The sequence below is a fragment of the Neoarius graeffei genome, chromosome 12, assembly GCF_027579695.1.
Source record: "Neoarius graeffei isolate fNeoGra1 chromosome 12, fNeoGra1.pri, whole genome shotgun sequence".
NCBI classification, from domain to species: domain Eukaryota; kingdom Metazoa; phylum Chordata; class Actinopteri; order Siluriformes; family Ariidae; genus Neoarius; species Neoarius graeffei.
In genome coordinates this window covers 25,688,097-25,700,596 of record NC_083580.1, presented here as the reverse complement: position 1 = coordinate 25,700,596, position 12,500 = coordinate 25,688,097, and the positions used below count along the sequence as shown (strand labels likewise).

Sequence of the window (12,500 nt, the reverse complement as noted above, 5' to 3'; positions counted from 1 at the left end):
GGCGTGGTTCGACTCTCCCATTGTAGATCTTGGCGAAGAAGAAAATCATGCAACTCTGGACAGAAATAAATGTGATGTTGCATAAGGTTGTCAAGTCTGCCACGGTGAAGTTTGCCTTAATCAAAAGTAAACGGAATTCTATTATATTCCAGAATTCTATTCTAATAAAATGGAGTTCTATCATAATAGTTTCACATTATTCCGTTTGGTGGTCCAGACGGAAGTGTGTGTAACATTTTGTTGCACTGTACATGCAGTGTACATGACTGGTTCCTACACAGTATGGAAAAGTATGGAATTTAATTTTAGTAATTTCCAGGTCTTGAGAAGTATGGAAAAAGGAAAATATAGTATGGAAAAAATATATTTCTGTTTCTAGACTGTTGTCCTTACTTTCTTTTCTAAAATTAAGCCAAAATGTTCAAACCAGTGGGAGTTTGAATTTAAGCCTGCCCCCCCCAACTCCTCAAACATGACTTCCATCTGTTCACAAGGGTGTGCATGAGGGAGGGAGAGAGAGAATTTTCCATCAAGTTTAAATATTTAACTTGGCCTATTTACCTAAATAATCATGATTGAAATATTGTAGCTCTTGTATTTTTCACATGCAGTTACATATTCAATTCAAACAAAGTGGCTGGTTTAGAAAAAAAAGTGGTTGATTGATTTTAGAATCCAGCAGCCACAGTGGCAGGCAGGCAAAGTTAATTTCTGAACCTGGTGTTTGTCTGTATATTTTTGTATTTGCATGATTGTATTTGTCTTTTATCTGTCTGTGTGTATGAAGGTGTATGTTTTAGGAAAGCTGTGTGTGAGAGCATAGTTGCTGTTACTTATTTTGTGTGGTGCATTTGTACAAGGTTTCTTATCCTGATATGTCTTACTATCATGTTTTATCTTCATATTTGAATGTGTATGAATGGCTGTCACTCATCCAGTCTTTGCAGCAGGATGCAACTGTTTTCCTCTGTGTTTCCATTGCTGTGTGTGTACTTATGATAGAAGGGGAGTGTTCTCAACTTGTTGTGACCACTGATTTTTAAACAGTTTTACTCTAATATTCAATGAAGCAAAATCAGTAAACTTCTGTTCCCTTTTCTTTTGATGAGTTGAACATCTTTCCTGTTACTGTTACAGGTAGAAGTTAATAACTTGTTTGTTCAAATTTACATGACCGAATAACGCTGCATTGGTTTAGGATTGCAGCTTGAATAAAACGCTGTGCATTGAACTTGTATGGGTTTGGTTTTAATTGGCTTGTATGAGCTACAGGACCTTGCCACAGGGATGCCACTAGAAATTTTGGGCCCTAAAAAAGAATTACTTGCTTGCTTCTGGCAGTTATTTGGCAACATACCAGCTTACATACTCGCAATGTAACATACAGTATAAACAGTGGGATTTTAAAATAATTTATTTAAATAATAAACATCTAGTTATTTGTACTGTGGTATCAAATATGGTCTGAAAGATGTGCCATGAAGCCTGGAAATTAGAGTATGGAAAAAGAATGGAACCCATCGTGAGCACCCACTCCTCATTGCTGCAGCAGGTATGTCAGTCTAATGGTCTAATGTTTGGACTGCATAAAAAAATGGGTGCCCCAAAATCACACAATACTTCTGTATTACATGCATGTTTAAGTTTTTTCCAAATCGGTTTTGAAATACTTTAAATATATTCAGTATTTAATTTTTTTCAAAACAGAAAATAATTAGTAAAGAATGCAATTCAGAATCAAAATCAAGTTTATTGTCCCAGTAAGAACAAAGATTAAGAAGTATAAGAGGGCTTCTTAGAAGAAGAATAGGCTTCTGCTTTCAATTTATTTTGCTCTTGGTTACCACTATATTCATTAATTTCTGGCCAGTTATTTTGTTACCACTAGGTTTGTGCCATTTTTGAGGTTGGATAATGGAAGGCACATCCTTTCTTGCATGCCAGAGGTCCAGGGTGTGCATCAGTCTTGCATGAACATGGGCACAATAACCTGGTAACCTAATTTTAAAGAAAACCAAATGTGTTTTGCTCATCACATTGGAGGATTTTACTGGGCTGTGATGGAAAGCGTATGCAAGATTGATACATGGATAGGGTCCGCAGCAGGGCTCGACATTGGCACTTGCCCGATGGCCCGGCAGTGTTTTTTACATCTTTCGGGCCACTAAATTTGGCCAAACAGTGGCCTGGGCGGGCCAGTACGTTTTTGATACAAATTAACAAATTTTATTACTCGCATTTTACCCAGACTTGTCCAGGGTGTACCCCGCCTTTCGCCCGTAGTCAGCTGGGATAGACTCCAGCTTGCCTGCGATCCTGTAGAACAGGATAAAGCGGCTAGATATAATGAGATGAGATGAGACATTTTACCCAGAATTGTGAAGAAATTGTTCGTAAAATGCGCCTTTTCGATACGAGGTCCGTCATCTTTGTTTTCGTCACGCTCCGCGGCAGGAGTGTGTCGTCTTTGTGCATCTTTGGAGATGTTCGGCTCTGTTTGGAAGCGTCATTTTGGCGGGAAAATAGCATCTTGTAGACGAAGACAGTTGCGGCAAGGAGACCATCAGAACAGTGAAATTCAAATATAAATATGTGCAAACTCCACGCTCCCCAACCTGGCCAAGGCCAGGTAAACAGTTTAAATATGATCATGCATAAATTAACTATCGGGTGTTAACGAACGGCTTCATTTTGAACTCGGCAGTCAATCAGAGCACGCGACGTCACGCTCGGTTTACAACTCGCCAAATCGTAAAACAGCATTTCAACACATGCGCTTTAGCTTCAGATGGTGTAAAATCGTTCAGACTTTGTATATTAATATCAAAATTTCAGGATACACTGGCAAGAAATATGGCTACACGTGTATCAACTTTTAGTGATTGAAGTATAAATGTTGGTTGCTATGACTGAAATAGAAGAACAGATAAAATAATCTGGTAAATTAGATCTGATCCCATATATTGTATTATATTATTCAAATATCCAAAGATGATAATCTATCAAAATAGCCAAACTAGGTCTACATTAGTTCATTACAACAAATAATAACTATTCTGATCCTCTCTGGTACAACCAGACCATGCTAAACCCAGTATACCCCCAGTTGCTAGGCTATCTGCTGTTGCCATGGCAACGGTTTATGCAAATGAGCTGAATTTGCAAAAATTTACTACTAGTTCCCCAAGGGCATATCCTGAAAATTTGGTGTTTATATCTTCTCTTATTAAAAAAAATACATTTCACCCCTTTTTGGCTCACCTGAGCATACCTGTTAATTAGCTAATTAACAGGTAATTAGGGTTATAAATCACCCCTGAGCAGGTAAGGCTTTGCAAAAATCTCACTAGATTATTCCCCAAAGTCCACCCTTTCAGGAAATGTATGGTTTGTCAATGATTCTCATGATACTTTATTAATTAAGAAATAAAACTTCATGGGCAATAAAAATGCCCATTTAAATCCACCATGATAAGGGTTAGTATGCCACCCTCACCTTTCATCCAGACTTGGGACTGGCCTGTGTGTGTCTTGTGGCTATTATATAAAGGTGTATATAAAAAGTTCATTGTACCTCTATTTCTATAAGAATATCTACAGTGGTGAGAATTCAATATCTACAATGTTGAGAATATATGAGCCAAAGTTGAAACCATGACAAAAAAGGAAAATATGTCTACATCACACAGGGTGGGTTACAGGCGAAGCTTATTCTATAAGCAAGTTAGTTGCATGGTGAGGCAAAACTTGGCTTATTCTAAAACTTATACAAACAGTTGTTAATGTAAAACAGTAATCAACAGCATGTGTTAAACGAACAGAGAACAAGTACAAAGGAAATTTTTAAATGTAACTAAGAAATTGATAGAACAAGAAATGCAAACAATAAAATATCAATGTGAACAAACAATAAAGATATAATAATGTTAACAAAATATGAATAATCTTATTTTCATTAATTTCACCTTAAAATGCACCAGAATGCACAAATATGAATTGAAAAATCAAAATTTTCCAGGGGAGGGCCCCCGGACCCCCCCCCTTTGTGCAAGCACCTTTGGTGCTTGCAGCGGCTGCCTGCGGCAGCCGTGGTTCGGGTACCGTGCGCATTCGGGCCACCACATTTTCCATTTGGGCCAGTAACTTTTAAATTCCACTGGCCCAATAGGCCACCAATGGTAAATGCTTAATGTCTAGGCCTGTGCAGCATCAGTCGGTCACTGTACCAGTCCTGTTTTGTTGGTCAATCTTTATCCCTATCCTCACCTATGGTCATGAGCCATGGATAGCACTCAAAACCATTCTTTAGGTCACTAACAGTGGAAACTAGGTTCCCCTCCACAAGGTTGCTGGGAGCTGGATGAGAGTAAAGCAGCTGCTCCTCTGAATTTAAAGGAGCCAGTTGAGGTGGTTTGGGCGCCTTTCAAGGATGCCCACTGATTGCCTTCCAGATGAACTGTATCAGACATCCCACTGGACAAACACTTTGAGGAAAAGCTGTTAAATTCTACAGCCTTAAGGGTTCTTTGGTTTGTGTTTTTTTTCAGAGACAGTCGTTGCAGAATGTGTGGTGGTCATTAAGAAGTTGCTTCAAACACAGCCTTTACAGCACAGTGACATCATTAAGCACATGGCTAAGCTGTTTGACAGCATTACGGTGAGACTACTGCAACACATGCATACACTCCAAAACACGCACACAAAAAAAGACCAGAATGGAAAGCTGAGACAATGAATATACCATTTTGTAGGCTGTAATGTGGAATTATTCATGCTTAATAGTAATTAATTCTTGTCAAAAATTAATACAGAATGCCATTTGTTTCATATTTCCTTACTTGAATGATAAAAATTAAGAACTATAATAAAACCATGATAAAATTTTAACTTTATATATTTTATAAATTGTTTACCTTTTATATTTAATAAGCCTTAAATGATCAAATTTTATAATTTTTCATTATAAGGGTGCAGCACTGTTTTTACATGTCTTGTCCAGACATTACCTTATCTACATGGCAACCTCCCTCATGCATGTCACATTTTGTTCAGTTTTATCCTCCGCCCAAGCGAAGTTTAACAGGGCATATAGAATTGCGGTCCGTCCGTCCAGCTGTCTGTCCAGTCACGTTTTTGTTTCCGGGCTATATCTTTAAAACTACTGAAGATATCTTCATGAAACTTTGTATACATATCAAGCAGTATGTGAATTGGTGTCTCTTGCTATTTTGGATTTTTGAAAAAAAATATTTTTCAAATTTTTCCATAAATAGATTTTGACTTGGTTTCTAAGAGCAATGTTTGTTTTCGGAGCACATATCCAAAACTATTCATGATATGGATTTGAAACTTGGTATACATATTAACAAGGTGATGTAGATGTGCCCCTTCATACTAAGAAATTTGAGAAATTTTCATTTTTCATGTTTCCATGGAAACAATTTCAGGTTAGTCTTAAGGGTAGGTTTTGTTTCCAGAGCAGAACTTGAAAACTGAGTGGTATGGTCTTGAAAGTTGGTATGTGTTGTTTAAGTAATGTATATGTGCCTTTTGATACTAAGAAATGTGAGAAATTTTAATTTTTAGCTCACCTGGGCTGAAGGTCTGGGGGGGCTGCTGAGGTCAGTGTAAAGAGGTAGGGTTGGTTTCCTGCAGCAGAACTTGAAAAACATGACACATCTTGAAATTTGGTATATAGGGCAGGGGATATAGATAACACTGTCGTCTTGTCATGATTCATTTAATGACCCTTAGTATAAATACACAGGTGATTGCGCAGTTATGGGTTGAGAAATTCGGACTATTTCTCAATAATCGCCTCAAGCGACTTAGCAAAATGTTAATTGCTTTGTTACCATAAGGTGAGGAAGCATTACAAATTATGAATGAAAAAAATGCTGTTCCTAAAAGCACTAAAGATGCCATAATGTTTGGTCTCAAACTATTCAAAGGTAAGGTGGAATGGGGATTTATTTTATCCATTTCAAAACAAAGCACTTTGAGTTGGCATAAATAAGTGGCAAGTCTGTGCAGCACTTTATTATATTTGCATGCTGCTTTTGAAATGTTTTGTTAGTTAGTTATTCACCTCTGTATTTATACTAAAAGCAATTATCCATTTCAGGCTCTGTGAATATTTATAAATAACCTCGACTTTATCTCCGTTATTCTTCACCAATATTCACTTCACCTTTGGCGAATAATTGTTAAAAATGTGCATGAAATCTGGAACTTGGAAAATCGACCAGAAAACATTGAGCTATGTAATTATTTCATGAAGAAGGGCTAAGAATCATGTTACCAAGATTAATCAGTTCCATGTTACTAGATAAACAATTTTTTCTTTTTTTTTTTTAAATCACAGTATAAAAGTTCTGTAAATCAGGGATTTTATCTTAAATTGATGCCATTAACTTATAGTATAACAGCAGAATTGTTTTAAGGAAACCGAAGGAGGGAACATGATTGTTTTCCTAAAAATCATGTTGACATGGTTTCTTCCTCCAGTGTAGTATTAGTGGTGCTTTCAAAAATGGGCAATTTAGTGCATTTGAAGTGGAACTTGGTGCAATTTGATTACATTTAGCACATACTTCAGCTCTGATTCTGCTTCATTGTGCCAAGTAAATCTCATATTTTGGGTTAAAATGTGCCCCCCCCCCCCAGTTATCTATTTTGGTGCATTATAAGATTTATTGTTGTAACTTTTGTTTTAGCTAATCTTAATATGGTACATCATGTGTGGTATATTTAATAATTATTTCCCAAAGACAAAATGAATATCAGTGACTATTATACATATAGAACATTTTTCCCCCATGGAATAAAAACATGTATTCAATTCCCTTATAGCAGGTTTCATTTACAGTGGTGCTTGAAAGTTTGTGAACCCATTAGAATTTTCTATATTTCTGCATAAATATGACCTAAAACATCAGATTTTTACACAAGTCCTAAAAGTAGATAAAGAGAATCCAGTTAAACAAATGAGACAAAAATATTATACTTGGTCATTTATTTATTGAGGAAAATTATCCAATAATACATATCTGTGAGTGACAAAGGTATGTGAACCTTTGCTTTCAGTATCTGGTGTGACCCCCCCCGTGCAGCAATAACTGCAACTAACTGTTTCTGGTGACTGTTGATCAGTCCTGCACACCGGCTTGGAGGAATTTTAGCCCATTCCTCTGTACAGAACAGCTTCAACTCTGGGATGCTGGTGGGTTTCCTCACATGAACTGCTCGCTTCAGGTCCTTCCATAACATTTCAATTGAATTAAGGTCAGGACTTTGACTTGGCCATTCCAAAACATTATTCTTCTTTGACCATTCTTTGGTAGAACGACTTGTGTGCTTAGGGTTGTTGTCTTGCTGCATGACCCACCTTCTCTTGAGACTCAGTTCATGGACAGATGTCCTGACATTTTCCTTTAGAATTTGCTGGTATAATTCAGAATTCATTGTTCTATCAATGATGGCAGGCCGTCCTGGCCCAGATGCATCAAAACAGTCCCAAACCATGATACTACCACCACCATGTTTCACAGATAGGATAAGGTTCTTATGCTGGAATGCAGTGTTTTCCTTTCTCCAAACATGACGCTTCTCATTTAAACCAAAAAGTTCTATTTTGGTCTCATCCGTCCACAAAACATTTTTCCAATAGCCTTCTGTCTTGTCCACGTGATCTTTAGCAAACTGCAGATGAGCAGCAATGTTCTTTTTGGAGAGCAGTGGCTTTCTCCTTGCAACCCTGCCATACACACCATAGTTGTTCAGTGTTCTCCTGATGGTGGACTCATGAACACTTAACATTTAGCCAATGTAAGAGAGGCCTTCAGTTGCTTAGAAGTTACCCTGGGGTCCTTTGTGACCTCGCCGACTACTACACTCCTTGCTCTTGGAGTGATCTTTGTTGGTCGACCACTCCTGGGGAGGGTAACAATGGTCTTGAATTTCCTCCATTTGTACACAATCTGTATGTCTGTGGATTGGTGGAGTCCAAACTCTTTAGAGATGGTTTTGTAACCATTTCCAGTCTGATGAGCATCAACAACGCTTTTTCTGAGGTCCTCAGAAATCTCCTTTGTTCGTGCCATGATACACTTCCACAAATGTGCTGTGAAGCCCAGACTTTGATAGATCCCTGTTCTTTAAATAAAACAGGGTGCCCACTCACACCTGATTGTCATCCCACTGATTGGAAATACCTGACTCTAATTTCACCTTCAAATTAACTGCTAATCCTAGAGGTTCTCATACTTTTGCCACTCACAGATATGTAATATTGGATCATTTTCCTCAATCAATAAATGACCATGTATAATAGTCTTGTCTCATTTGTTTAACTGAGTTCTCTTTGTCTACTTTTAGGACTTGTGTGAAAATCTGATGATGTTTTAGGTCAGGGGTGTCAAACCTGATCCATAAAGGGCCGTGTGGCTGCAGGTTTTCATTCCAGCCATGCAGCAGCACCCTGATTTGGCTTATTCAATCAACTGACACACCCACCCTTTAATCAAGGGTGGGTGTGGCTGCAAGTATTTGACTGTGTGAAGACAGTTCAGTTGATTGAATGAGCCAAGTCAGGTGTGCTGCTGCATGGCTGGAATGAAAACCTGCAGCCACAAGGCCCTTTATGGATCAGGTTTGACACCCCTGTTTTAGGTCATATTTATACAGAAATATAGAAAATTCTAAAGGGTTCACAAACTTTCACACACCACTGTATTTGATTTGATGGCATGCAATATTGTGAGCATATCACTTATCCTATGTGTATTTTTCACTCTACCCAATGGAGAATGAGAATTGAATATGGTTTACGATATTGCATGGTTGTCAAGACATGTCACGTATCAAAGCTGATGTGAATATTCAGTGAGGTTTCTGCTGCGCATGTGCAGAAGCATTTCTTTGTTCGCCGGTGGCGCCTGCAGTAAACTGTCTCAGTGAATTGAAAATGCCATGAGATGTGTATTACACACAAAACGTCCATGCTAGCAAGTGACTGACAATTTGTAAACAAACATAGCTGCCAGGTTTGCTTTGTTAAATATGGAAGATTGAGAGAAATTTGAAAGAGAAATGCATGAACACCTGAAAGGAATCTATAATTGTTCAATTGAATGTGTATTTATTATTATTATTATTATTATTATAATAATAACAACGGCTGTCTTTTTCCGTGATGTATCGGATATATTCCATTCAGCTAGCATGATATTGAACTCTTCAACTCGTTCAGTATCATGCTAGCTGAATGGAATACATGATATTCTCACTCACTGCCAGCCAGTATTATTTTGAATAATAACTGAGATATTCAAGGATATTCACTGAGCCGGAGACTGATGATTGCTTTAGTAAAATACACAGGTGATTTTATCAAAAAGTCATATTTATTTCAAACTTCAAAAGTGGCATGCAAATGTAATACATGTGCAGACTTGTCACTTATCTATGGTGACTCGCATAAAATACTGTTGTTTTGAAATGGATAAATCACAATTCCACCTTACCTTTGAATAGTTTTAGATCAAACTTTGTAGCATCTTTCAGTGCTTTTAGGAACATTTTCTTTTATAATTTGTAATTCTTCCTCACAGTGATGAAGTGATTGGCAGCCATTTTGCTGAGTCGCTCAAGGTGATTGGTTGAGAAATGCTAGTTATTTCTTCATAATCAGCGTGCATGATTTTCTGTAATCCCCTGTGTATTTATACTAATGGATATTAACCACAGCCCTTAGATTGGAATGAAAATGTACGTAAAATTGTGGTCCAACAATATACTCGAGCTTGCTGTGGTATACCTAGTGTAAGTATATTGTTTCACCACCAGAATCTGATAATCAGAATGAAAAGGCACATATACTGATTGTAGTAAATATTCAAATATCATGTTCTGTTTGTTGTTTTATGTATTTGTATGAATCTGTTTGTGTTTAGGTGCCCATGGCAAGGGCAAGTATTCTGTGGCTCACTGGTGAATATTGTGAGCATGTGCCAAAAATCTCTCCCGACCTTCTTCGGAAAGTTGCCAAGACTTTCACCAGTGAAGAGGACATTGTTAAAATGCAAGCAGTCAACCTTGCAGCTAAACTGTACCTCACGAACTCCAAACAGGTAACACACATCATAAATGCACAAATCTTTCAAAATAGAGGTTTTTTTTTACTTTCCCTATTTTTAATCGAGTGTGGTCTTTAAACTTGAGCGGTATTTATTCATTTTACATTTATATTTATAATCTGCCGTCTCTTTCAAATAGCCCCTGCTCACGTGTAAATTTGCTCTTCTCCTGCTCAAAAGAATATCAAAAGTCCTGCTCAAAAATTGTCACTGCCTCCTTGGGCCCATTTGTTTTACTTATGGGTGGGTTGGTGTTTAACAGGGTTTATCCACTTCTGCCATCCTGGACCTCATTACTGGGATATGTATTTCACTTGTTTTCTTGTTGGACTTTGAGTTAATATATATGCCAGTTTTTATTAATAGTTGTATATAGTAGCTTCATAGCACATTGGCTTCCCTGTATGTTGAACCTGGTTAAACAGTAACTTGGCCAGAATTAAAGCAAATGGACCCAAGGAGGCAGTGGTGATTTCATTGGCCAACATCATACCTTGCATTTTATTGGTTGGTGAATTTTGATAGGGTTGTTTCACCAAAATCCAAGAGAGGGCACAGAAATGTGAGCAGAATATTAGCTAGTGTACAAAAGCAGTTGGAGTGTGAGCAGGGGCTATTTGAGGAAGAGGGCAGGTGTTTTTGAGCAGGAGAACAACAAATTTGCATGTGAACAGGGGCTATTTTAAAGAGATTGCAGGTTTTGAGGGAAAACATTGTGAAATGAATAAATACTGCTCTCAAATTGGAAAACTGCAGTCTTGATTAAAAATTTGGGGGAGGGGGGATTCTATATCGGTGTGAAATAAGGATTTTATGTCTGAATATATATTTCTGAAGCTCTGTGAGCCAAAGGAAATACTTTAAGATACATTTTCTTTACAAGCAAAACCATAACATCTCAGCAGTAATAGTAATTGGGGGGGGGGACATGAGGGAATATTAAGAGGCATAGCCAGAATACATAAAAATTTGGTATAAAAATAATTCATAAATGCATGCAATTAATGTATGGGGGTGTGGAGGAGTGTTGAGGCAAATCAAATCATCATGAGAGGAAAAACGTATGAACATGTTTCAACAAAAACTTGTTTTAATCTATTGTAACCCCCTCCCTATTTTTAATCTTTTTAAAATGGTTTCAATTAATATTGAATAATTAAGTCCATTATAATTAAAAAATTTAAATGTAGACATTTAATTGACAAAACGTAGATCAGAGTGTAATTTTGAAGGCCATGAAGTAGTAAATTTGACATCTTTATCAAAGTCTTAATTTGATATTCCATGATCTTTCTTGGGTAATGAGAGGGGGGAAAAAATCCTGGCATTATTAAAATGTTTTTATTTACTTGGTACTGATGAGAATAAATAGTTTTTTTTTTTTTTAAATGTCTTATTCTCTCTAGACAAAGCTGTTGGTACAGTACATTCTAAACCTGGGGAAGTATGATCAGAACTATGACATCAGAGATCGGACGCGGTTTATCCGGCAGCTGATAGTTCCCAATGAGAAAAATGGTGCTTTGAGCAAATATGCACGGCGAATTCTGCTGGCACCCAAACCTGCCCCAGTGCTGCAGTCTGCCTTTAAAGGTACACTCCTCTTTCTCATTCTCTCTAACAGGATCATTTATGTATTTGGTTAAAGGGATCCTCCAGTAGATTTGGTCTTAAACTTATACTAAGTAAAAGTATTCATAGATTTCAACAGTCAAACATTAATTTTTGGAGACCAAATAAACAGGAATGCAATGTACGCATTTTAGCCAGAGAAGACTGGTGGTTTGAAAGAAGAGTAAAAGAAGCCATCTTCGTCAACTTGGAATGACCATCACTGAACAGAGGAGGTGGTCTGAGACACCGCTTATCGGCCACCTACAATGCAGTCCTTGGCACACTTCCTAGAAAACTGAATACACATCCACATCAAGACTCAGCTGACTTCAGTGACTCACGTGATGGTGGAGAGAGCCAATAACACCCACAGATCATCCGAACGACTCTCAAGGCTGCTAATACCGTTCATACCCAGCACCCAGTGACCTACACCTACAGGATGACTCAGCAACCCATGTGACCTCAACGACTCTCCTTAGGGTTGTTTTTGATCCACTAGAGGATAAATACCTTGAACTCCCCACTAGTCAGACAGAACTGAAGAAGCCTTTCGGATGAGAGGTGAAACGTCAAGAATTTCAAGCAAGTCCAGTTGCCTTCTTTAGCACCAACAGTTTACTATGACCAGGATGACCTGAGAGCCTTCACAGACATGGCCCATATTAAAGTTTTCAGCAAACCGTGCTTGTGTGGAGCTTCGGGGGTGAATAGTGGGCCCTCTTCAGAAAGGGTTCGGTGTGCTCTATG

At 37.8% G+C, this 12,500-nt stretch overlaps 1 protein-coding gene across 4 annotated transcripts in view; it reads left to right on the top strand.

The window, feature by feature from the left end:
- The window catches only part of ap3b1a (adaptor related protein complex 3 subunit beta 1a), a 286,193-nt gene that overhangs the window by 139,669 nt on the left and 134,024 nt on the right, over positions 1 to 12,500 (top strand). For all 4 annotated transcript variants that reach the window (XM_060935722.1, XM_060935721.1, XM_060935724.1 and 1 more), the window contains 3 exons: positions 4,548 to 4,657; positions 9,954 to 10,130; positions 11,543 to 11,729. In XM_060935722.1, coding sequence (XP_060791705.1) covers positions 4,548 to 4,657; positions 9,954 to 10,130; positions 11,543 to 11,729 — 474 coding nt within the window. The remainder of the gene's footprint in view (positions 1 to 4,547; positions 4,658 to 9,953; positions 10,131 to 11,542; positions 11,730 to 12,500) is intronic.